General features: G+C 39.3%; 1 protein-coding gene and 2 long non-coding RNA genes across 3 annotated transcripts in view; 1 reads left to right on the top strand and 2 right to left on the bottom strand.

The window, feature by feature from the left end:
* Positions 1 to 54: 54 nt before the first annotated feature.
* LOC122650274 lies at positions 55 to 20,585 on the top strand. Its single transcript, XR_006331406.1, has 4 exons — positions 55 to 417; positions 2,143 to 2,145; positions 15,321 to 15,329; positions 20,575 to 20,585. It is a non-coding gene; the product is annotated as an uncharacterized LOC122650274 (long non-coding RNA).
* Positions 3,834 to 27,264, bottom strand: part of LOC122650272 (translocon at the outer membrane of chloroplasts 64) — a 44,805-nt gene continuing 21,374 nt past the window's right edge. Inside the window, exons 10-15 of the mRNA XM_043843643.1 lie at positions 26,269 to 26,403; positions 25,905 to 26,105; positions 6,164 to 6,291; positions 6,028 to 6,079; positions 4,618 to 4,687; positions 3,834 to 4,250 (exon numbers count right to left, since the gene is read on the bottom strand). Of these exons, the coding sequence (XP_043699578.1) occupies positions 4,168 to 4,250; positions 4,618 to 4,687; positions 6,028 to 6,079; positions 6,164 to 6,291; positions 25,905 to 26,105; positions 26,269 to 26,403 (669 nt within the window). The 3' untranslated portion in view covers positions 3,834 to 4,167. The remainder of the gene's footprint in view (positions 4,251 to 4,617; positions 4,688 to 6,027; positions 6,080 to 6,163; positions 6,292 to 25,904; positions 26,106 to 26,268; positions 26,404 to 27,264) is intronic.
* Positions 7,092 to 19,231, bottom strand: LOC122650276. The gene is made up of 3 exons (XR_006331408.1): positions 19,072 to 19,231; positions 12,777 to 12,782; positions 7,092 to 7,126 (listed from the first exon to the last, which is right to left on the bottom strand). It is a non-coding gene; the product is annotated as an uncharacterized LOC122650276 (long non-coding RNA).

Here is a 27,264-nt window from a genome sequence, read left to right as displayed (position 1 = left end):
CAAGGCCAAGGGGATCATGAACAGTTTCAATAACGAGATCTTCGATGAGCTTGCACAGTAGGCTTCAAGGCTTGCCTGCTACAACAAGAAACCTACCATCACCTCTCAAGAGATTCGGGCCGCTGTTCGACTAGTTCTTTCTGGTGAATTGGCAAAACACATTGTCTCAGAGGGAACCAAGGCCGTCACAAAATTCACTAGCTCTTAGAAATTGGGTTGTTTTTTCCCCTTTTGATTTTTCCAGATTAGATACAATTTCATTACAGAAGGCAGGTGTGATCGCTTTGAGATTTTGGGAATTTCGATCTGATGTGTAATTAGGGTTTCTTTGAGGTGATTGTTCCCTCTCCTTGAGGATCGATCTCATGCTGTAAATCTCTCTCTTTTCTTAAATTTCTAGAACATTCAACTCCTTTTGTAGATCCATTAGAATGCCTTGACTGGTTATTTGTAGATCCACTAGAATGCCGCTGCTTTCATTGACTTTGCCCAGAGATCCTTCAAGGTGTGGGGTGATCAGTGTGGTGAATAAAATTACCATTGGTGAGCTTTAATTTTTTAATAGGATCAATCTTCAAGTTCGACTCAAAGTCTCAAACATAAAAACGAAGCTCTGTGTTCGGCAATGGAGCTCTGTTCTTTCCCTTTTGAGACGATGGTGTTTCAAACAAATGAGGGTAAAGATGTAAAAGCATCTTCATTAAAGGTATTATGGGCATTTAATTAATATTTGGGCGATGACATCATCACTTAACTGCTCTAACTAACGATAGGGATACATTTGTAAGAATCTTTCAAAATACAGGGGAAGTTTATGAAATAGATGAAACGATAGGGATGGTAGACGTGACTTTTCCTAATTAATATAACGAGGTCGTATAGTGTGATGAACAAAAATTGTATGGGATTTTGATCCAAATAGTTCCCCAAGTCTGGATGGCTTCTCTGGAGTTCTTTTTCGTGTCTGCTAGAAGAATGACATTTATGATTGTTAATCTAATGTTCCAGCCTTCCAGAGAAGGGGGGATTGGGATCAAGCTTGATGTGCATAAAGGTTATCACACTTTCTCTTGGGATGTTCTGCTTGAGGTCCTGTGAAGATTTGGTTTCAGTGAAAAATGGATCATGTGGATCCATCAGATTTTCTCTCTACCAAAATTATTTCTATTATGATAAATGGAGGCCTGGTTGGTTTTTTCGGTGTTCAAATGGGTCTCAAGAAAGGTGATCTCCTCTCGCCGAGCCTCTTGTAGAGGTCTCAAGTTTCTTATCTGCAAGTAATAATATGAAATCTATTCAGGGATCACATGGTACGACAGTTCCCTCCCACCAATTATTCGTTGATAACATTTTTATCTTCTTGAATGCCTATTTCAGGTATGTGAGGTCCTCGGGGATTTTTTATCAAGTCTTCTCTAGGCAACATATTAACTTGAAGTAAAGCAAGCTGTTTTTTTCTAGGGAAGATCGAAATATTGTGGATGCGCTGCGTATCTTGGTTTGTAGGTTTCCAACTCGCTATTTGGGAGTGGAAATCTTCAAGGCTATGTTTGGTTACAAGGGGAATTAAAGGGAAGGGAAGTGAAAATTTTCAACCCTTAAAAAGTAATTTTTTGTAATAATTACCCCATGTGATTGTGGAAACTACTTAAATTCCATATCATATTTAGTAATGATACATTTTACATATAATTTTTATTTTACTTTTAAAACCAAAGGAAATTAGATGGAGAGTAAAGTGAAATTTAATAACCAAATATGGAATGATTTGAAGCAAATGATATAGTCACATGAGGTAATTATGGGGTAATGATTACAAAAGTTTCCTATTTAAGTTTATAATTTTCACTTCCTTTCTTTTTAATTTCCCTTGCAACCAAACAGAGCAAAAAGGAACCTTCGTTGCTTTTGCTCAATCATATCAAAAGAAGATTGTCTGGTTGGAAGGCAAAATTGTTGTCGATGACTAGGTTTTTGGAGCTGGTAAAATCTGTGATATCAGGAATCCTTACTTATAATTTTTTCAGTTTATTGGTGGGTGACCCTCTAGTCTACTAAATCTGATAGAAAGATGGATGAAATTTTTTTTCTGGTCAAGGGGTGCGGATTCATCTAAAGCTATTGTGGTGAAATTGGATGTAGTCTGTAAACCGAAATCTGAAGGAGGTCTTGGTCTTTGAAGATTGAGAAATGTAAATAAATCTCTTCTCTACAAGTTGGTCTGGGAAATCAAGCATGGCAACTCAGCAGTGAATCGCTTCTTCAAAACAAGGTTTGTTAATAGAAATCTATCAAGAAATCCTCTTCCATTTGACCTTTGGGATTTTATTTCTCATATGGAGAGGTGGACGGTTGGAAATGGAACAAAAATTAATTTTGAAGTAATGTAGTTGGATAATGCATCTATTGAAGAAGACTCTGAATTATCGGCTTATGTTTTCGATGATTTTTCCCCTAATTTCTCGGATCTGCATCTCCATAGCAAGGATTTTAAACTCGCAACTCTGCTAGAATTGGTCTCAAAATTCCTAAAACCGACCCCCTCAGATCTGAAAACCCAGCAATCTGATCCCAAAAACCCTAGAATCAACTACTTTAGAACATCCAGAATTGGGAACGGACACAACCGATTCCAATTCTACCGATTAATTCCAATTTTCAAAACAGTGCTTCATGGTCCATCATCTTATCGTATCCATCATATATTGGTTAGTTGCTCCAAATTAGCAGAACCCTCACTACCATTGGTAACCTTGTAATTTTAAAGTTGGTGGGGGGGGGGGGGGGGGAATTAATTGGAAACTCTAAGACCGATATCCATTCCATTATAAAATGATCTTGAATTTTCAGAGAGATTAAAATTTGGTTTGATCATGTAGCTCAGATCAGGTAATGTCAAACCCAAAGCTGAGCTGGGTTGGGTTAGGTTGGCCATTATCTTTGCCCATTCAACTGGAAACAGATCCTCTCCCGGGTGCCTCTCCTGCGTGCATCCAACCGCTGGTCTGGGGTCTGGCATGGTATGCACCCCGACACACATCCTGGTGCGCATTATGACAGCCCAGCACTGGAGAGGAACTCGGCCGAGAAAGGATCTAAATCCTATTCAACTAGTGTTGACACTGACAGTCTCTAAACCTGTCCAACCTGTAGTTTCAAGCCTGTGGATCATATTGTCTCGGATCGCCCATCAGCAATCTGCTATTGCCGGAGAGTCCAACTGTCCAACTCAGCCCTCGATCGGCCAACTGAGCAGGATGAAATCCTCAACTGCATGAGTTGCTCTTTATTTAAAAAGAGTTAATCGAGGCAAAGGATTTTCAGTCTGGGTTTCTTGAGCTTTTTCTCCCAGATCTGGAGGTGAAAACCTCCAAAACTTAAGGCAAGGGTCGTTTGACTTGCATAGATGTACCAAATCCTTGTCCCCAAAGAACATACATGTTCATTCTCAGTTCTGAACAAGAAGCGAGAGTAAATTCACTAAGGAGGAAGAGAAGACGGCTTTTAACCTGAGACAACCTCGAATAAGAGTGAGTATGGCATTAAGGACCAGGCACCATTGGCATCACCATCGGCTTCTCTAAAATATCGGAAGAAAGAAAAGGAGTAGAGACCAAGGATACTATGGGCATAGCAATCCACCAGAAACAAGAAATATGGTTATTCAAAAATTGGTCCAACCTGTATATTTTTGGATTTTTTTCAGTATTTTCTGACCAATTTAGAAGAAGAAAAAAAGGATCAATTAAAGTTTTCATAACCTCAGTGATCATAAATTGTTCAAATACGCTTGTTCTCAGTAACTTTAATCGACATAAAAAAAATAAGGGGGGAATTATAGGCTCTCTAATTTGAATTACACTTACTAATGTCAACAATCGAGAATGAAACAAAATTGATCAACTTACAAACCCCAGCAACAACAAAGTGATGGGAGACTGAAGAAGTGCTCTGGATCCAGCAAGCAAATACAGTCCAATCCTTCAAAATTGCCTCGTTTAGAAAGAAATGCAATCTTGTCAAAGGGACTCCCAAGAGATCTGGCAATCAACAACTGTTTGTATGGGCCCATCTTGAGAGGTGTGCACTAGTAATCCGGAAGTTTTTCATTGCAAAAACTTCCCAAGAAATGGAGATTCTCAAAATCTTTTCTTAGACTTCAAACATTTATTGAAACAACTTCTGTAATTTCTCAGCTGCAAGTGCTGCTCTCTTATTGGTAGGTTCTAAAACAAGTGCATATCTGAAATCTATAGGGGAAAGAGAACAAAAATTAGCACAACAAATTTAGGAGACTAGCGCAAAACCAATAGACATCCAAAGGTATCAAAATCAAGCAACTTGTGTAAAAAAGCTTATTCTGATCTAGTGTGACCCACATCCTGAGCCACTTAATGGAGTGGCTCAAACACTAATATTTCCTTCCATGTTCGACCTAACATCTTAAAACACAACCCCCATCCTAGTATATAAAATGTTTCATCATAATTTGAGAATGAATTGAACTACCGTATCCCCATTGTTAGGTCCGACAATAGGCATCATAAAAATTGGTAAGGACTACCACATGATACTGAACTGATAATAGAATAACATTTTTTAAAATAGAATATTTACCTTCAATAGCCTCCTTAAAATAACCAAGCATCTCCCGTGCTGTTCCTCTTCGAAAGTAGGCCTTAACATTCTAAACAAAAAGCAAACGAAATCTCACTTGTACTTCAAATGCCCTCCAACAAAAGATTCTCAAAGATTTTTTTACCGAAAACAGAATATATATTTCATTAAGAAACAATTGTAAAATACCATTATCCATGAATACAAAACAATGTGATGGTACACTTACAAATTACAATGCAAAAGAGAAATTTCCACTTGTTTACATCAATGGAATTTAATTTTTCTCATCACTGGCTCACAAGGAGCAGTTCACACTTGTGAGGAGCTCAGGCCAATTAACATAAATGAGCTTAATCTAAAGGTTCAGGATCATCTCACAAGCCACAAAAACATAGCTCAGGCTTGTCCCAAACAAGCCAAGTTAGTTCAACTACTTAACAGCATTAATTGTAATTCATGAATCAAAACTCAACCCAAGCCTTATCCCAACTAAATGGGGTGATTGGGGTCGGCTACATGGATCTTCTTTCTCCCATCAACTCTATTCAAAGCCATACTTAGTTACTAGTCTTAAGCTACGAGTGACTTTCTTCACCACTTCTCCTAGAGTCATTTTAGGCCTACCCTTTGGCTCTTTTAGTTCCTCCAATCTGTGAATCATACCACCACCCCTCCTTATTGGAGCACTCAAAAGCCTCAGCCTCCACTACACATGTCGATAGTCCATACCACCTAAAAACAACTTTCTCCCAACTTATCATGTATCGGAGCAACTCCTATATTAGCTCTAATTTGTTCATTCCTTGTTTGTAATTCATGAATCACAAATTCATAAAATGCTTGGGTTTATGAACTTAGGGAATCAAGCACAGTAGTCCTGGGACAATAACGAACAAGCAGAAGGTAGAAATCAAGCCACACCTTAAAGGCTCAAATTGCCATTTGAGATTTGATAAACCAGCTTTGAAGCTAAATACTGTTTTCCTTTTTCAAAGCATATTGCTATTTTGAGCATGCATATGCAATCACATTATATTCAACCATATCCATACAGTGCATGGAAATTTGAAATATTCCTGTGCATGATTTTCATTCTTATAGAACATTTTGATTTATTGGATCGAGTGATCAACTACCTATGGAATCAACCTTGTATTTCACCTATTCAGAGAAACTCCAGACTGCAGTTCACCAGCTCAAAGTAGATAAGTAAACTTATTTATCAGAAAGGACATTTGTTAGTCTTGAAGTGCTTCATAGCTTTTAGGATTTTCTATTTTGGAACTTTTCTTCTTTTTTTTTCAAAAAAGGTACAGTTTTGGATAATTTTAAGTCTATCTGGTTAAGGAAAGCAGTCTTTGCTTCTTGGCATTTTCGGCTCAGTTTTCCTAGGAGATGAAACCTTACCTTTTTATCAAGACTGATAGCTGTGCTACAATCTGCCTCCGCTTGGACATAGCTGAATCAACAAATGGGAATCATCATTAAGGGAAAAAAATATATTAAAGAGTTGAAAACGAAAACAATTGGATGACAGTGATACCTCCCAAGCTCCAGGTATGCTGCAGCCCTGTTACTGTAGTATGTTGCATTCTTTCCACTAAGTTTGATTGCTTCTGTATAGAAGCTGATAGCTTTCTGCCATTGTTTGTCTTTAAAAGCAATATTACCCTGAATCAAGAAAGCATTAAAAGAAGAAACCAATGAGTTCTTCAACCATAAAAAATAAAAAAGAAACCAACCAATTTCAGAGAGGACAACATTACTACAATGGCTATAGACCTTTATTATGTAATTCCAGATCAGTTATCTCAAATAGAAATTAGATACCAACAACAACAAGAACAACAAACTCAGCCTTATCCCAACTTAATGAGGTCGGCTACATGTATCCAAGCAAAAAAAACTGAGGTTTAAAAGAGATGGGCAAAGTGGGATGGGAAGTGAGATGAGAAATGAAAAAAAGAATTAGACAAATGAAAGATGGCCAATAAAAAGAACAATGAAAGATGAAAGTAAAAGGAAAGTGGCACAGCCCAGCAAGTCAGCAGAATCTCAGCTAAATGGGGTCTGCTACATGGATCCTAGCCCTCCAATAAGCTCCATCCGAGGTCATAATTGGAAAAAGACCTAGATTATGTATATCCTTCCTCACAACTTCTCCTATGGTCATTTTATGCCTGCTCCTAGCTCTTTAGCTCCTTCACTCGGGATCATATCACTCCTTACTGGATCGTCCCCACGCCTTCATTGAACATGACCATACCACCCCAAACGACTCTCTCGGAGCTTGTCATTGATCGGGGCAATTCCCAATTCAGCTCGAATATGTTCATTTCTTACTTACGATCACCTCATATTGATAAAAAGTCCAGAGAACAATTTGAAATGGAAATCAAGAAACAATTAATTGTTATAAAAACAGAAAGGTGTCCCTCCTAGTTTTTCCGCACATCCATCTTAACATCCTCATCTCTGCTACACATAGCTTCTCAATATGACACTTCTTAACCATAGTTTGAGAACTCGTGAGATCTCGGCGAGATCTCGGCGAGTTTCTCGGTTTTTTGAGAAACTGAGACGAGTTGGCATACGAGTTCCAAAAGTGCAACAACTCGACCGAGATCTCGAGATGTCGTCGAGATCTCAAGATCTCGAGAATCTCGACCCAAACTCCTCTATATGAGTGTTGGATCTCGAAATCTTGGTGGAAAATCTTGGTATACAGACACCTATCTATGCAAACCTTGGTATACAGACAGTTATTTAGGCCAGGAACTAAGACAGACACTTATTTATGCCTAATATCATTTAATTTGTATTACATTTAATTAAGATATTATTCATGTTAATGTGCTTTGGGTACTGTTCACGTGAACAGTGTCATGAACAGTACCATACACTATTCACGTGAACAGTGTCGTAAATAGTACCGTACACTGTCCGCGTGAACAGTAACTAGAAGATGAGAGTTGTTAGTGAGGGGCAGTTTGGGAATTTCTCTTGTGTGCTAGCTCTACCCTATTATTAATAATATTGGTGAAGAGGGGAGAACAATTTATCATTCGATAGTTCTCCCCAAAGGATTACAGCCACTTCTCTTCTTCTTTATCTTCTTCCTTTCCATCTTCTCCATTAAATCTGGTTTTATTTACATGGTATCAGAGCTAGGATCTTGGGAGTCGATTCTACATCCTAGGACCTACTCGATTACTCTCAAATTGATCAAGACAGTGTTGCGGTTTTGAAGGCTTCACGTTTGAAGGTTTTCGTGACCACAGTTTGAAGGGGCTACAGCACCCTATGCTGCATTTTGGTGGAGTTTGTTGAGATTGGTTCATGATTATATAAAGGAACCTAGTCTCGATTTTGTGGTGATTGCTTGATATCGATTCAAGGTTTTGGGAGGTGATTATTTTTCGATTTCAGTTCTTTTTTTTTTGTGGTTTGAAGGTTCTTTGTAAGGTTTTCCCTGAATCGGTCCTTACTGGATATTGAAGATTGCATCGATTTTTTGTTCTAAAATCGATCTTTGAATTTTTTGTTGGCTGTTGGCGATCGTGTTTGTTTGCTGGTTCATCACTTTTTCTCAGTTTTTATTAGTTGTTGGTGAATTTCTGCATCGGTTTGCTTGATCAAGATGGATGACCCAACTGAAGAATCTAAAGGTGTTATCTCTGAGGTTGTTTCGGGCTCTTCCAAATCTATTACAGAGAAGAGATTGGAAGGGGTAAGTAATTTCCAGCAATGGAAGAAAATTGTGTGGGTTGTTTTGACCATAGTTCGAGAACTCGTTTCGTTTCAGTATTTCGAGCTGACCGAAATATCCGAAATATTCAAAATTTTGGATATTTCGGTCGAAATATTGTATTTTTTCTGGTATGTTTCAATAGGTCATTTCGGTGGGTTTTAGGCCAAGTTAAGGCCTGAAACTTCATGGAAACCCTATTTTAGACTATATAAACACATTTAAATGTTCAAATTGCAAAAATAGTCACCCAAAATGATGTTTTGGATGTGCACCATTGATTGGCAATGTACGGTCGAACCCTAATATATAACTTAGTTAATTACACATTTACACATACACATTGTACATTAAACAAGTAAATTGACTTGCAACTAAGTTGGAAACATAATGACTCATAAGTTAAGTCATAAATCATAATATTAAGTACATAAGACATCAAGTCAATAACAAGTTAACAAATAACAACTTAAGAGTTAAGATTTAAGAAGATATCAAACATTCAAAATCACAATATGTCAATATCCCCAATTGTCCCCCACAAGGCTACAAGTCAAGTAGTCAACTAGTCATCATTCATCTCAAATGTTTACAAATTTGCTAATAATAACTACTCCGCCGTCAAGGATCAACCCCACTCATGGTCTGCAGGAGCCGACGTGTATTGCTCTCCAACTGTAGGACAAATGCATGTCACGTCATAATCTGGGAGAAGAAGCGAGTGTAGTCATCCACAGTGGCCATGTAAACTGCATCATCAACATGCCTAAGGTAATCTATCCTAGGATATAGGTCACCAAACTGTGAAGAAGTACTACCCACTGATCCACTATGATATGAGTCATATGACAGCTCTGGGAGCATGTACGGGTTGTACGGCTACGACTGGTGGGTTGGGTAGCCAGGGTGGGAAAAGAAGTCATCCACAAAAGACGATCCACTATATCCCTGTGAGTGGGAGTCATACTCAAAACTGGGAATGGATGGAGAAGATATAGGCTACTGCCCCCAAGGGTACTGCCCATAATGCCCTTCGCCATATGGATGTGAATGAGATGAACCAAACTCTGATTGTGCTGGAGATGGACTGTTGTCTACATGCAAAGATGGGGTACGGAAATGCCCACTCGATCTACTATCTCTATCGCCAATACTCAGTCCACCAACAGAGCCAGATAGGGCATCAATGTCCATAAGCTCAGCCTGCCTACTAGTACCACTACCACGACCACCAGGACGGGACTGGCCACGCTACTTTCTCGAGTAGGTCGAGGTGGACGATGTGGGCCGTGTGGCTGGTGTGGGGGCACGGATTGCCTCTTGCTGCTCTTGTACCACAAACGGGACTCGAGTTCCCTCATATGCTTGACCACCATCATCATCACGTCCATCATTACCTTCATCGTCACCTCCATCATCACCATCTCCACCAGGACCACCACCACCATCTCTACCAGGACCACCACCACCATCTCCACCAAATGACATAGACCAATCTTCATCCTCCTCATCAACACCACCAGTAGGCTGGAACGGTATGGGTGACGCGTCCCGTGCGTGTACCTCACCCTCTACAGCCATGAAGTCATCCATATTAGCTTCTATGTGTTCAGCTATCATGGGGTCAAGTCTACCTCCAGGCTGATCTAACACTGGCTCACCTCTATCCCGCATCAATGTCCATAAGCTCAGCCTGCCTACTAGTATCACTACCACGACCACCAGGATGGGACTGGCCACGCTGCTTTCTCGAGTAGGTCGAGGTAGACAATGTGGGTCGTGTGGCTGGTATGGGGGCACGGATTGCCTTTTGCTGCTCTTGTACCACAAACGGGACTCAAGTTCCCTCATATGCTTGACCACCATCACCATCATCATCACGTCCATCATTACCTTCATCATCACCTCCACCACCACCAGGACCACCACCACCATCTCCACCACCACCAACTCCACCAGATGACATAGACCAATCTTCATCCTCCTCATCAACACCACCAGTAGGCTGGAACGGTATGGGTGACGCGTCCCGTGTGTGTACCTCGCCCCTCTGCAGCCATGAAATCATCCATATTAGCTTCTATGTGTTCAGCTATCATGGGGTCAGGTCTACCTCCAGGCTGATCTAACACTGGCTCACCTCTATCCCTCACCCAATCAACAATAGGATCTTCATCATCTGACTCCACCTGGAAAATGTTGGCGAGATCGATATTTTCCCTGATACCCTCTTGTCCCATGCGTATGTGTTTCATCTTCAACCTCAAATTATAATGCACATACACTAAGTCAGAGAGACGTTCAGAACCCAATCTATTTCTCCTCTTGGAGTGGATGAGAGAAAATGTACTACAATTCCGTTCACAGCCAGATGCTGAACATGTCTGAGAGAGAACCTTGATTGCTATTTTTCTTAAATTGTTTGCCGAACCCCCATACGACACCCACCATTCAGCTGCATTACAACAAAAGAAACATGTCACCTTCATTTCAAAAGAATAAGATAATGACTAATGAAGTAATGACTAATGAGTACCGGCATCACCGCGTGTCCGGCCTTGCTCTGCAGCATCGGTTCCAAAACTTCCCAATGCATCCCTAAAAGTCTTCAACTATAATCATTTGGAAAATATTTAAAATTAGTAATGACTCATTACTATTTAGTATTGAATTGAGTAATTCCAAATGAATTAAAACTTATAAGACTCACCTCATTGTTGCATATCGCCTGTAATTTACTATTCGGCTCCAACTTGGCAACTACTTCTTTGACTGCGTCAATAAGACTATTATTCAACCCAAACCTATGACTATATTGGTACTTGGGGTTCAAATAATATGCTGAAATTGACATTATATATTGACTAGTTAGTAATATATCCTTCAAATTAACTTTAAAAGATGTAATTGCATAAAAAACAAAGAGTGTACACTCACCAGCCTTATGCAGTGGATGCATAAGTTGATTTTCCCAGCGCTCCTTGATAATTTTGAGAAAGTGTTTGCTACCTTGTGGATTTGCATTGTTAACACCTTCATTCATCAAGTCTATGGCAGCATATAGATGTGGCATGGTTGGTCCCTTGAGAGCAGAATCAACTATATGCAAAACCTTGACCACTGGGTCCAGAAGTTGTACCACTTTATGCAACTTAGACCAAAAGTCATCTGATGAAATTGTAGCTTCTGCTTCCCTACCACCATGGGTATTGGACCCATTCCAGTTGAACCAGTCTTCAAAAGCAAACATTGATCTCAGTCCAGACTTCTTGGTCTCTATACTCTTGAGTGCAATGTAGTTGGTGGCGAATCTAGTTATGCCTGGCCTTACTAAGTCACCCCCACACTTCTCCCTCAAGAGGTTTAGTGCAAACCCATGGTTGTAGACAAAGTTGGTCATTTGCCTTGCCCTTTCCACAACATGTTGTACCAATTTGATCTTTCCCATGTCCTTCAACATGAGGTCTATACAATGGGCAGCACATGGAGTCCAAAACAACCGGTACTTACTGTTTTGCATCAACCTCTCACCGGCACTCTTGTAGTTGCTTCCGTTGTCCGTTACAATTTGGACAACGTTCCCCACTCCTACATCTTCTACCACTTCCTTCAGCAATTTGTAGATATACTTTGCATCCTTTTTCTCCTTGGATGCATCAACAAACTTCAGAAAGACTGTCCTCCCATCACAATACACCATAAAGTTGATGATGGACTTTCTTGTAGGACCAGTCCAACCATCACACATTATGGTCACCCCATAGTTCTCCCACAGCCCCCTCATTTCATTGATGTAGTCTTCAAGCTCTCTCTTCTGTTGGGGCAAATACACATTCATAATCTCATATGGGGTGGGCCCATTATACCCTGGCCCAGCCTCAGCAATGGAATCTATCATAGTCTGATAAAAGGGGCCTTGTGCTGTGTTTGCTGGGATGGTATGGTATAACATCCACTTAGCTATAGATTCCTTCACCATCCCCTTCAGATTTTTCCATGCTCCCTTGATTTTTGGTTGTTTGTTGCCTTTCTTTCTATAAACACCAGGTGCTTGGTGAAGTGCTGGGTCATCTTATGGTGGTGGAGGCGAAGGGGGAGCTGCCCTCGTACTTTGTGATCTCCTAAAGGGATTAGGCAACCCACCTCCTCCACTTGTACCTGCCCCTCCACTACCACTAGCACCAGCTCTAGAGGTACCAGCTCCTCCACTACCACCTACTCTCTGTCTCTCCTGATCCTCATGATAACTGGCTCTGCTCATCATCTGTGCTCGTCTCCAATCCCTAGCCTCTTGCTCAATCTCTATATCACCAGGAACATAGACATCATCACTGTCATCATCATCATCATCATCACGATGGCCTGATTGGCCTCCCGTTGTACACCTCACTGCTTCCTCAAGATCTACTTTTGCCTTCTCCCTCTGAGCCTTCCTCTTACTCCCTCCATTCATGTAATCAATGACAGCCCTAGATACCTCCACAGGGACCATATGACATGCGACCACTTCAGGAGAATTCCCAGCTAGATGTTGTTTGAGTCTAGTGGCACCACTTCCCAAAAACTGCATGTGCCAATAATTGTATTGGGATTTTCTTTTATCCCCATCAATTGGAGTGCCATGCAACCATGCAATGTCACCCCTAGTGCGCCTGGGTGTGCTCCCCTCCCCCTGGGTCTGGGCCTGCTGCCTCTGCCCCTCTTGCCTCTGGCTCCGTCGTTTACCACGGTTCGCCATGATCGGACTAGTTTACTGTTGCATGAATAAAAGACAATTCATTAATCACTGAAGCACATCAATTCTTTTAGTTTAAATGTTTAAGAATTAAGATTTAAGAGCACTAACACAAGTATATATGTATATAACTATTTAGTATTTTTCCCCTAACCCTCATATTTTTCTCATATTTAAAAACAATTTTTAAAAATATTTTTCAAATAAATATTGGCTTAGCACAACAAAATCGAAAAGATATGTAAATGGGCAACAAATAAGAAGTATGTACAATTTACTTTTATATTTTTCAGTAATTTTAAAACAAAGACCTCATATTTTTTCTTATTTTTTGCTATTTTTTTGAATTTTTAAAATATTTTTTATAATTTTTGAAAATTAAAATAATTAATTATTGGCAGAACAATATTTTTTACACCATGAGGCCATAGATCGGCCAATGGTGTCTAACATATACTTAATTCATCACTATACAATATACATAACCCCTATTATTTTTTTTTTTTTATTGTAAATAAATCCAATTTTTTAAGCAGAAAAATAAATAAATAATATATATACCAAAAAAAAATTTCGACACCGTGAAGTCGTAGATCGGCTTCCGGTGTCTAACATATATTTATTTCATCATAAACAAACATGTTGATCATGCATTTCCCTAAAAAAAATCAATTTTGAGAATATGATTTTACCTGGAATAGTGGAAAGGCTTCACAGATGTGCTAAGAAGTTTGTTCTCCAAGTGATTCCGGCATAGATGCGGCAAGGATTCAAGTGGGAAGTGGAAGATTGAAGAAGAAATGAGCAAAAACCTTCAAAAACCATGCAAAAGTGCCAAAGGAGGAAAAATGTTCTCTGTTTCTCAGTCTCAGTCGAAATTTCGACCGAGACTGACGAAACATGGTATTTTATATAAAGCAATTTTTCGAGATTTTCGAAATCTCGCAAGATTTTTAAAAAATCTCGAAATCTCGAGAATTCAATCGAAATCTTGTATTTTTTTTATTTGAGGGGCCATTTCGTTTCGAGGGGGTCGAAATTCTCGAAATCTATATCGAGGATCGAGATTTCGCGAGATTTTGAACTATGGTTTTGACTAGTCATGGCCAACAGAAACATCTTACAAAGCCCAAACCAGAGGATGATGAAGCGTGGGAAATTGTAGATGCACGCATTCTGGGACAGATGTTGAATAATATGGATTCACAGATTGTTGACATAGTGACTCACATAGATACTGTGAAGGAGTTATGGGATTACTTACATGTTTTGTATTCTGGACAGAATAATCTATCCCGTATATATGAGCTGTCACAGGAGTTCTATCGTGCTGATAGGAAGGGACGTCTGTTGACCCAATATTTTGCCGATTATAAACGAATGTTTGAAGAGTAAAATGCATTGCTGCCCATTAGTTCGGATGTGAAACAGATGCAAGATCAACGTGAACAACTTGCGGTCATGGGATTTTTGGGAGGACTGGGCCAGGAATATGACTCAGTACGCTCCACTATTCTTGGAGGAGATAAAATTGCCATTTGCAGAAACTTTTTCTCGCGTTCTTTGTGTTTCTCGTGATAGTTCCCATGAACCAGCAGCTGCTCCTGGTGAGAGCTCTGCCCTTGTTGCTTCTAGTCAAGGGAGAGGTAATGGTGGACGTAATGGGGGTCGTGGTGGTGGTATAAGAGGTGGAAGAGGCAGTGGTAGTGGTAATGGTGGTGAAAATTCTGGTTCTGTGAAGACTTGTAATCACTATGGTCAACCAGGACACATCCAACGCTTTTGTTGGAAACTTCATGGGAAGCCACCGCAACAGCAGTATGCTAATTCAGCAGCTAGTACCGAGTCTCCTGCTACACCTTCTGAGGATAAGTTGGTAAGGTTATCTGATGAGGATTATGCTCAGTTCACACAGTTTCAGATTTCTCGGCATTCTACATCTTCCTCCACGGCTACTTTTGCCCAGACAGGTAATGCCACTGCGTGTTTCTTCACTTCTCGTCCCTGGATCATTGATTCAGGTGCTTCTGATCATATGTCTGGTGTGTCAGGTAATTTTTCTTCCTTTCGGTCTTCAGAGTCTAGTGTTACATTGGCTGATGGTTCCCTTGCCAAAGTCACGCACGGTATGCAACCCAACTAAGTCCTTGTCCTTGTCTTGTTCTCTCCATTTACGACTTCCCTTGTAACTTTCTTACGTTAGTAAAATTACTAAAGCCTACAATTGTTCGGACTTTTTATCCGATTCCTGTGTTTTTCAGGATCTTATGACGAAGAAGATGCTTGGTAGGGGACGTGAGCAAGGGGGGTTGTATCATCTTGAAGACTCTCCTTCAGTTGCTTATTCCAGTGTTTTGTCTCCATACCAAGTTCATTGTCAGCTGGGCCATCCGTCTTTGCAGAGTTTACAGAAGTTGGATCCTCGTTTTAGTTCCCTTTCTAGTTTAGAGTGTGAGTCATGTCAGTTTGGAAAGCTCCACCGTGTGAGTTATCCCCCCAGAGTCAATAAACGGTCTGCGTACCCTTTTTCTTTAGTGCATTCTGATGTATGGGGGCCTTGCCCTGTTACTTCTAAGATGGGATTTAAATATTTTGTTACTTTTGTCGATGACTATTCTAGAGTCACCTGGATTTATTTAATGAAAAGTCGTTCTAAGCTGTTTACCATTTTTCGTGCATTTGTTACTGAAATTCAGACTCAGTTTAACAAGAATATTTGTGTTTTACGTAGTGATAATGCCCTTGAATATTTTTCTGCTCCATTTAATTCTTTTATGGCTGACCGTGGCATGTTGCACCAGTCTTCTTGTTCATATACACCCCAACAAAATGGTATAGCTGAACGGAAGAATAGACATTTAATGGTAGTGACCCGTTCAATTCTTTTTTAGATGAAAATACCAAAAATCTTTTGGGCTGATGCTATCTTGACTGCCTGTTTCCTTATAAATCGTATGCCATCTTCTGGGTTACAGGGTGGGATTCCTCATTCTTTTTTATTTCCTACTAAACCTCTCTTTGTTTTACCACCTAGAATTTTTGGGTGTGTTTGCTTTATCCATGACCATCGTCTAGGTCTGTCCAAATTAGATATCCGGGCTATTAAATGTATTTTCTTGGGTTATTCACGCACTCAAAAAGGTTATCGGTATTATTCACCAGTTCTTCGAAAGTACTTTGTCTCTGCTGATGTTAACTTTTTTTAGTCCATTGCTGATGATGATACATCTTCTGTTTCCTCGGAGTTGGATGAGGATCTTCCTTTATATGTGGTGCAACGTACTATTTCCCATGGTCAACCGGCTACTGCTCTGTCTCCACCACCTCCGCCTCCACCTCCTCCTGTTTGGTCTACATTTGTTCGGCGTCCTCGAGATGATGCAAAACCCCTGATCTCTACTCATCCTCCAACTTCAACTTCGCATGCGGATCCTACTCCTCAGTTAAGTATTCCTTCTTCTGATCTTGATATTCCCATTGCTCTTCGTAAGGGTGTTCGTAGTTGTACTCAACATCCTTCGTCTCATTTTGTTTCTTATATAGGCTTATCTGCTAACTTTACTGCTTGTCTCTCTACTGTTGGTCTTATCCTACCCCTAAATCTGTTTCAGAGGCATTATCCCACTCTAGCTGGAGGACAGCTATGGAGGAGGAATTGGCTGCCTTGGCTGAAAATCACACTTGGGACTTGGTACCGTTACCTGCTGGCAAGAAGGCTGTTGGTTGTCGGTGGGTATATGTGGTTAAAGTGAACCCTGGTGGTTCTTTGGCTCGTTTGAAGGCACGCTTAGTTGCCAAAGGTTATACACAGGTTTATGGAATTGATTATCTTGATACCTTTTCCCCTGTTGCCAAGCTTGCATCTGTTCGTCTTTTGATCTCTCGTCGCATCCCATCATTGGCCTCTTTTTCAGTTGGACGTGAAGAATGCTTTTCTTCATGGTGATCTCCATGAGGAGGTTTATATGGAGCAACCTCCTGGGTTTGTTGCTCAAGGGGAGTCTGGTTTAGTGTGCAAACTTAAGAAGTCGTTGTATGGTTTGAAACAATCTCCCAAGGCCTGGTTTGGGAGATTTTCAGATGTTGTTCTGGAATTTGGGATGACTCGGTGTGGCAGTGATCATTCAGTGTTCTACCGGCATAACAAGGCTGGCAGGGTATTTTTGGTGGTATATGTAGATGATATAGTCATCACTAGTGATGATGTTGAAGGCATTAAGCAGCTTAAGTTACATTTGCAGTGTAAATTTCAAACCAAGGATCTTGGTAAGTTGAAGTACTATCTTGGAGTTGAGGTAGCTCAGTCTAGTAAAGGTATTTCTCTCTCCCAGAGGAAATATGTTCTTGACCTGCTTTCCGAAACAGGTATGCTTGGGTCTAAACCTTTAGATACTCCAATGGACCCAAATTTGAAGTTGACAGCTGATAGTGGTGATGCTCTTGATGATCCGGAAAAATACAGAAGACTTGTTGGAAAATTAAATTATCTCACTGTGACTCGACCGGATATTGCCTTTCCGGTTAGTGTAGTAAGTCGATTTTTGTCCTCTCCTAGGACGTCACATTGGGATGCTGTGATTCGAATTCTGAGATACCTCAAGAAAGCTCCAGGTCGTGGTCTACTCTACACTGATCATGGTCATGGATGTGTTGAGGGATTTTGTGATGCTGATTGGGCTGGTTCTCCTGTGGATAGGAGGTCTGCCACTGGGTATTGTGTCTTTGTGGGGGGAAATTTGGTGTCCTGGAAGAGCAAGAAACAGCCAGTAGTAGCAAGATCTAGTGCAGAGGAAGAGTATTGGGCTATGGCACAAATTACTTGCGAGCTGATGTGGATGAAGCAGTTGTTTACTGAGTTGAAATTTACGAAGGAGTTACCTATACAGCTGTGGTGTGATAATCAAACAGCTATCCATATAGCTTCCAATCCTGTGTTTCATGAGAGGACGAAGCATATAGAGGTTGATTGCCATTTTGTTCGAGAGAAACTACAAGAAGGTTTTATTGCTCCACAACATGTTCGTACAAAGGAGCAACTTGCTGATATTTTTACCAAGTCCTTGGGAAGTGTGAGAATTGATTATATTTGTAACAAGCTGGGCATGATTAACATCTATGCTCCAGTTTGAGGGGGAGTGTTAATGTGTTTTGGGTACTGTTCACATGAACAGTGTCGTGAACAGTGTCGTGAACAGTGTCATACACTGTTCATGTGAACAGTAACTAGAAGATGAGAGTTGTTAGTGAGGGGCAGTTTGGGAATTTCTCTTGTGTGCTAGCTCTACCCTACTATTAATAATATTGGTGAAGAGGGGAGAACAATTTATCATTCGATAGTTCTCCCCAAAGGATTACAGCCACTTCTCTTCTTCTTCATCTTCTTCCTCTCCATCTTCTCCATTAAATCTGGATTTATTTACAATTCATAAATAAACAAATACCCCCTATTTGAATCCAATAAAAATAGTTAAAAAATCAAATTCCAAAAGGAAAAAAAGACAACCCCCTAGTTCAAGAACAAAAACTGGATTTTCGGCGGTAGGTGCAATTTTCAACTTTCTAATGCTGGGGTTTTTCTCAAATTTAAAAATTCCATAAATCTTAATATGGTAAAACATTGCTAAAAACCAAAAGTGCGGTAAAATATTCATTTGTTTTGATGTCCAAGAAAATATTTTCATTCAGAGCGATTTTGACAGCATTCGTGCACACCAAATTAAGTTTGACCGGTACATAACTCCTATTTGGACTTTGTTTTTGCAAAATCTGATAGTGCCATTGTGTTTAAATGGCCTAAAATAGGCTGACTACCAAGTTTCAGACCCAAACTAGGTCCAAAACCCACCGAGTTGAGGCTTCGAGTCGGAAAAAAAAAAAATGCACCAACTCAGTGAGATCTCGACTTGACTCGGTTTTTCAAGGGACCAAGTTGGTACCGAGTTCCGAGTTTTAGTACCTTATTCTTAACTGCCCAACATTCTACTCCATACAGCATAGTCGGTCGTACAACAATCCTATAGAACTTTCCTTTAAGCTTTAAAGGAATATGTCGGTCACACAGCACTCCGGACACTCCTCTCCACTTTAACCATCCCACTTTAATTCTCTGTGAAACATCATCCTCTATGTCACCTTCTTTATTTATAATTGACCCCAGATATCTAAAATAGTAACTTTGCGGTATCTCTCATTCCTCAATGCGCACTATGTCAATATCCATCATAGTATGACTAAAATTACAAATCATATACTCCGTCTTCGTTCTACTAATCTTAAATCCTCTTGTTTCCAAGGTTGATCTCCACAGCTCTAAAGCGTTAATCCCTACTTCTGTCTCATCCACCAAAACGATATCATCGGCAAAGAGCATACACCACGGGACCTCGTCTTGGATGCTCTTGGTTAGGTCGTCCATGACAAGCGCAAATAGATAAGGCGTAAGGTTGATCCCTGATGTAACCCAATCATAATTGGGAATTCCTTTCCCTGACCTCCCACAGATTTCACACTAGTCACCACACCCTCATACATATCTTTAATAGCATCTACATATTTACTCAACACCCCTCTCTTCGTTTAAACATGTCAATCTCAAGGGACTTGGTCATAGGCTTTTCCCAGGTCAATAAAGACCATATGGAGATCCTTCTTGCTATCTCTATATATTTCCATGAACCTCCTCAATAAGTAGATAGCTTTTGTCGTGGATCTATCTTACATAAAGCCAAATTGGTTCACTGAGATATGAGTCTCTCTTCTCAAACGGGCTTCAATAACCTTCTCCCAAAGTTTTATAGTGTGACTCATTAACTTTATGCTTCTATAGTTATTGCAGCATTCAATATCGCCTTTATTTTTGTAGATCGGGATAACAATGCTTCTCCTCCATTCATCTAGCATCTTCCTTGTGTTCATAATCCCATTAAACAGATTGGTTAATCAATATACCCCACAACCTCCTAGGGTTTTCCATACTTCTATTAGAATCTCATCTGGGCCTAGTGTCTTGCCTGCTTTCATGTTTCTTAAGGCTTCCTTAACTTCCGCCACACTAACCATTCTTACAATCTATGACATGTGGTGTCTTGTTGGATAATGTAATTGCCCGGGTCATTTCTACTCGACCTATCTCCATTTAGTAAGGCACCGTTTGATAACATTTCTACTGTTTCTGTGTTGAGAAACAACAGAAAGAACTTTTTCCATTTTTGTGCTGAGAAACAGTTCTTGGGGTGTTCAAAAGCTTTTGGTCAACCTGTTCTGGAAACGGTTCCAGGCGGTAGGAGCTCTCGAGCGATGGTAAGTTGCAAGCAGTAGGAGCTAGATGTAGATGGCGATGGCGATGGTGAGTTGCAGGCACTAGGAGCTCTCGAGCAATGGAGCTTGAGGTTGGAGGAGAGTCAATGGCGCTTAAGCTTTTTATCAGGAACGACTATTCTCCCCCCCCCCTCTTTATTTTATCGGGCACAAGTTTCCTTCAAATTGTTTAAAAAAACAGAAAAACAAGTCATACTTGTTTCGTCAAACCCATTCTCTAGCCCATAAATTTTATTTTATGTTTCAAGAAACAGTAGAAACGAAACACGTTTATCAAACACTTTTTGGGGTGTTTTTCCATTTCTTAGAACAAAAAATGGGAAAACGCGTTTCTTGGAGTGTTATCAAACGGACACTAAGTCACAAATAAACTCATCCCATCTCATCACAATGTCCTCATCCCTTACCAACACTCTTCCATCATTACCCTTGATATACCTCACCTGATCGAAATCTCTATTCTTCCTTTCTCTCGTCTTAGTTATCTTATTATATCACTTTTCCCCTTCTTTTGTGTTTAGGTTTATATAGAGATCTTCATATTTCTTCCCCCTAGCTATCCCCACAGTTTTCCTAGCTTTGTTTCTGGCATCATAATACCTATTTTTATCCTCTGTTTCTTTAACATCTTAAGAGACTTGGAGTCTCAGGATTAGCGCTAGCACTAATAACGAGAGGGGTATTTTGGGTTCTTTGGGGTTATATTTTTGTTGTCCTGTTATCTTATATAATGAATTGATGTGGGGAGTTTCATACGGCTGGACTCCCCAAAAGTTGCAGCTACATTCTCTTCTCTTTTCATCTCTTTTCATCTATTTTCATCATAATACCTCTTTTTATCCTTTGTTTCTTTAGTCCTTTGTCATGTCTTAAAACACTCTTTCTTGGTCTTAATGGCTGCTTGGACCTCATCGTTCCACCACCAAGTCTCCCTAGGGGCCTGACGACTACCCTTCGCTTCCCCTAGCACATCTTTGGCAACCCTCTTAATATAAGACATCATCTTGTGTTCCACACCGTATTGGTGTCTCCCTCAAAATCCCACTTTCCTTGTTTGACCACATTATCAGTAAATGTCCTCAGGGACACCCCTTTTAATCTCCAGCACCTTATCTTAGGGTGCATATGTTCCCTCCTCCTACGCTTCTATGCACTGAAGCACATATACAGGATCACCAATCTATGTTGGATGATTAAGCTATCTCCAGGGATAACCTTATAGTCCTTACACACCAATCTGTCAGCCCTTCTTATTAAGAAGAAGTCTATTTGGCTAGTATGATTCTCACTTTTATAGGTAACTAAGTGCTCCTCGTTCACAATGGAAAGATCATAACTAGGTGCTCCTCTTTTTTCAACAGAATTTAGATACCATTGGATTTTAAATAGCCATAGTGTCTCTCCATTTGATGAACATAAACATAGGGCATGTAAAAACAGAGATGACCAAGTGAAAAATACAAGCTAAAACAACAAATTAACACACTTGTAAATAATGTTCTAAAATGGCAATGCATCAAGTTTGCAATTCTATAAAAGATCATGATAGATTAATGCAACATAAAAGAATATAAACAGATGGTATCAGAAATATCTACACTGACCATAAAAGGTCAGGGACTGAGGACAATGACCATGCCTTTGAGGGAATTTATATATTAAAGCCCAATAACATGTACTGAGCATTTCTTTTTAAAGTAGGATAATTGACCGAGCATGCACTCTTCGACACAGCAAGGGGATGATATGATGGAATCTAAAGTTATACTCAAATTTATTTTTTGTCAAATCTCATGGAAACAGAAAGTGTAGTATTGACAATGAATATTAAAGAAGTTGATGTGACCAGAGTTCAAATCGTCTCAAGAATGTAGCCTCAAAAACATAAGATGCTCGAACCAAGCAGCAGTTCAAACATATATCATTAGTTGCAAAAGTTATTCACAGTTTTCATTGTTATTGCCATTTTTGTTTCATCTAGTGGACATTAACCTTGTTTCATCTAGTGGACATTAACACAGTCCCAAAGCACACAGATGAGTAACCTCCATCCCAACCCCAACAAGTGTAGCAATAACACCATAAAAGCAACTTAGTAGTTTCTGGGAGGATGTTTCCTATCTGTCCCTAAAAGAAATGGGCCCATGCAACTATAGTTTCAAAAAACCTAGTTAAATGTAATCCAGCCCATCAAAGGGATTATATGCTCCACCCTTCCCCCTTTTTTTTTTTTTTTTTTTTTTTTGGGGGGGGGGGGGGATGTTAAAGGGGTAGAAGGTGCAATTCCTACTTATATATTATCCTTTTTACTAAATTCACAAGATTTCTGGATCCTTCTATACACACCAATGACGAAGCTTCTCCTTCTAGGAAGATATAGTGGGAAAAGGCCTGCATAGGGTTTAGCAGGATAGAAGAAAAAAAAGTATGGTTATGGGCCTGTAAACAATAATTTGACGAATGTGAAAAATAAAAAAAAAGGAAGAAGAGATAAAAGAAGGATAGACTCAATGGTCTACAACTAATAGCTACAACCTTGCTAGGGTTTCCCTTGGGTACAACCACAGGAAGAACAGAAAAGAGCAACAACACTCACAAAACAACTTCCATTAATCAACTCACCACACTATATCCAGCTCTCTTAGGAAGTTGCAATAACATTAACTAAGAAAGAAATAAAATAGGATAGGAAAGGACTCCTATGGGAAGGATTCCTAAGATGCAACTTTCTTTCACTAACATAACTCTATTTTTAGAAAACAAGTCTAGAGACTCCTACTGATCATATCTCTGAACCCCTTGACCAAGCTAACTACTACTGACTCACGGGCTTAAGTCCCATTTGCAAATAAAAACTTCAAACTTAAATAAAACCAGCCCATTACAAGTTAAACCACAATGTTCCCAAGTCCCAATGCCAAAACAGTGCAATGACCCTGGAGAAAAATTTTCAGCAGCATTGCAGGAATGCTCCTGCATCATCCAAAGTACCCATCTTGACATGATGCAACACAAGTATGGGTATAGGATCAGTTCATATCCTTCCAGCAACCATCAGACAATGATTTTTCCACAAATAGGAAAAAGAAGAATCCATCATTGCTGTTAAGTAGCCACAGAAGAAAGAAAGAAAGAGGAGAAAGAGCAAGAGGGAAGAGAGGACGACGACGACAAAGCGGGGGGGAAGAAGCAAGGTTTTATGTATTGGTATCAGGTATCGTATCGGAGGGGCGATTTTAAGAGACGTACCATATCAGAGAAACACAGGATACGCTAAATATATGCATAGATATGGTCAAGATACGCCTGGAAATGTGCTTTTGGAGCATAAAACACTATACATAAGCAATATACAACATGTATCATGTATAAACACTAAAAAGGAGAAAAATGTATTACGAGACAAGTGCATTTGATTGAAATTGTACAAAGGATGATGTTTCTTACATATACTGATATATAGTTAATGTATATAAATCTCCCAACTCAATATCAATTGTTTTTGCAAGTAAATCAATTTTTTTAAGGTAGAACCATGGAATGAGGTCTCGCCGAGATCTCAAAAATATCTCGATTTTTTGCAAAACCAAGACGAGACCAGCTACGAAATGGGGGGCGTGCATTGTCTCGGCCGAGATCTTGGTTCGACCGAGACTCAACCAAACCCACATATAAAAAGGCACTGAACTCGACTGAGAGCAGTCAAGTTTCACTGGTTTCGGCAGAGAACTTCCAAAATACTCAAAAACTTTGGTTTTGATCCCATTTTTCGATGGAAAAATGGTCGGATTGCACGGAGATACTTCAGCAAACATCGAACTTGCAGAAATATGACATGGGAACCCTATGTGTCACAGGCAGAGGCTAACTTGCTTCGGCAAAGTCAACCGAGGTCTCAAGGTTTTGATTCAGCATGGCACTCATTTGCATGATAAAGGTGAGACAAGATTGATTTATTTTACATTTTTACATTCCTAATTCTTATTTAAGTTGTTTTACATTAATAGTATGCTTTGATTGCTTTCTACTACTAAATTATATGTAGAATATGGCCAATTAGTATGTCATAGCCTACCAACCTAGGGTCCAGAGTCAAACTCATATTTGGACTTCGATTTTTCAAAATCTGATAGTGTCATTGTGTTTAAATGGCCCAAAATAGGCTGTTTACCAAGTTTCATGACCAAACTAGGTCAAAAACCCACCGAAACCATGAAACGAGTTGAAAAAAAAATACACCAACTCGATTTTCTGCCTGACTGAGTTGGGGTCCGAAACTGAGACCTCGAACCATGGGTAGTACACTTTTCAAGTTTCTGAGAAATTTCAAAAATCTATGAACAATTTGATGAAATAATTCATGTTTGATGCAATATTTTAGTTTGTTTTACCTAAATCAACTCAAACATAGTAAAGAAACAGAAGTAAAAACAAAGATTTGCAAAACAAATTGGAAGTTTTTTCAACTTATATATCTTGTGCTATGTTTAGCTTTCACTATATGATTTTTATGTTTCAATCCTTCAAACATCAGTTTGATTGTAGATTTTGAATTGTTTTTTTATGAACGATTCAAAGCCCCAAGTCCAAAAAATGAAAGGGAGATCGATTGTGCTGTTGTGCTTCAAATTTTGGAAACTCAAGTACCGCCAGTGAGAAGAACAGGTCTGTTTTGAAAGTGAAATGGGTTCTGTCAATAAATGTCTTAAGTATCAGTGTGTATCGGCCGATACTTATTGATATGGTACAATACACTATAAAAAAAAATTTGTATCATATTGGTACTGACCGATACATATTGGTATTGGTCGGTACCGATACGATACTAACTGATACTTTAAACCCTGGGCAGAAGAATACACGTTTGATCAAATTTTCCATCCTCTCCATTGGGCACTGGGGCATCTATTGTTGAAGCAGTAATCTCCATGATTCAGGATCAAAGTGTGCACATTTATTATGCACTTAAATGTTTTCAACTTTTCATGTTTTGCATTTAAGTCCATTGGGGATTATGAATTATATTTGAGCCATTAAAATTTTAAAATTTATGTAATTTGTTCACAACTTAAAACCAGGCCATATACCTCTGTTATATGAACTAAGGGGAATACTATATCAAACCACATCTGAGCAATGACATAACCAGTATCCCAGGAAGAGACAAAATGAAATGTAAGGCTTGAGAAATTTAACAAGGTGATCATTTCTATCCCATAGAGAATGTCAAAGGTGCATTCAATCCAAGACCCATCATTGGAGAATAAAATCAAAAGGGTCCCAACTAGCTTAGCAATCATAGAACCCCATATATTAAGTACCTATTTACACTCAAACAAATCAATTATTACTCGATATGTGTGGGTTATCTAACAAAATCACTCCTGCATTAAGTCAAGAAGATCTTAGTAAAATTACATAAATGCAAAACTAAAAAACCAAGAAAGCATAAGAGAGAGAGAGAGAGAGATGGAACAGGCTAACCTTTTCTTTAGCAATCTCAGCAGATTCTTCCTGGTTGATGGCATTACCAGACAATTTTGACTTTGCAGCTACATCAGACTGTTCCTGAAGAGATGCAAACATAGTCTGCACAGTATCTAGTAAAAACCGATCACCACCATGCCTTGCTATGAAGGACACTGAGACAGGACACCGGTCATGAAGGCCCAGTGGCACAGAGACCTAAAAATTAAATGACAATAGAACAGAACCAAAGCAGCATGAGTCAATCATTAAAGTAATCAAACTAAAAAAACCACCAAAATTGATATACTGATAATGATAATATAAGGAGATCCATGAATCTTGTCATTCATTAGAAAAGAATAAACAAGAAAATATTTACCTGACAGCAGCCGGACATGCTCGCAATACTCAACAGACTAAAATTACGGCTCTGGTAGTCCTCTGATAGAATCTCCTTCGAACCGAGTTTTGGAGGTGGATAAGCAACTGTAGGAATCACAAGGATCCGATCATCCTGCATGAAACATAAAATTAATAACCAGGACAGTACTATCAACATAAGGGCAAATGGTTCATTGTGCATTTTTTTATATCAATTTTAGTTATGTGCATGTTAATGAAGAAATTTATGTGAACATGTCCATAGTTGAGTAGATAATGTGGAAAAAACAACAAAATTTTGCTTCAAAAACCAAAACCCAAAAGCATATGTACTGTGTAGCAGATCAGAACACTAGAATACCAGAACCGAGAGTGAGGGGAGAAGAGGAAAGGGGACTGTTGGTTGCATTAATTGAGCATAACAGTGCCCCCCCCCCCCCCCAACCCTTTGTTGTCTTATTTATACTCAGATTACAAAAGAGGATTCCTAATCATATTAGGATCCATAAATATAAAACAGAAAGTAAATTAAAACTAGGTGTAAACCATAATAGAAATAGGAGTTAATTAGGGAGGAATCTCGACTAGGATATTAGAATATCCTAGTCGAGATTATTTCCAGCCCTAATTACCCTAATTACTCGATAAACTTTAACATACTGAAAACAAAAGAAGCTGCATTCAAACAAGTGCTCAGAAGACACCAAAATCAAAGTATCAGATAATTTCAGCAAAAAGAAAAGGGGAAAAGAGATTGATAACTGAATTGCAAAGCAGTTGGGGGAAGAAATGGCAACAAGCAATTCCACATCCATTTAAGTGGCTTCCATAACTCAAGAGAAACCAAAAGAAGTTTGTGCTTCAATACGACAAACCGACATTTCAACAATGAATAAGAATTGGATAATATTTGAAAAAGTAGATAAAAGTTTTAAGGAAAAACATCGCTGGCAATAGAAGAAAATACACCCAAAAAAAATAGTTAAAAATTTGC

The sequence above is a fragment of the Telopea speciosissima genome, chromosome 2 (genome assembly GCF_018873765.1).
Source record: "Telopea speciosissima isolate NSW1024214 ecotype Mountain lineage chromosome 2, Tspe_v1, whole genome shotgun sequence".
Lineage (NCBI taxonomy): Eukaryota > Viridiplantae > Streptophyta > Magnoliopsida > Proteales > Proteaceae > Telopea > Telopea speciosissima.
Note: the sequence above shows the minus strand (reverse complement) of the source record. Positions and strands in the feature narration are given on the sequence as shown.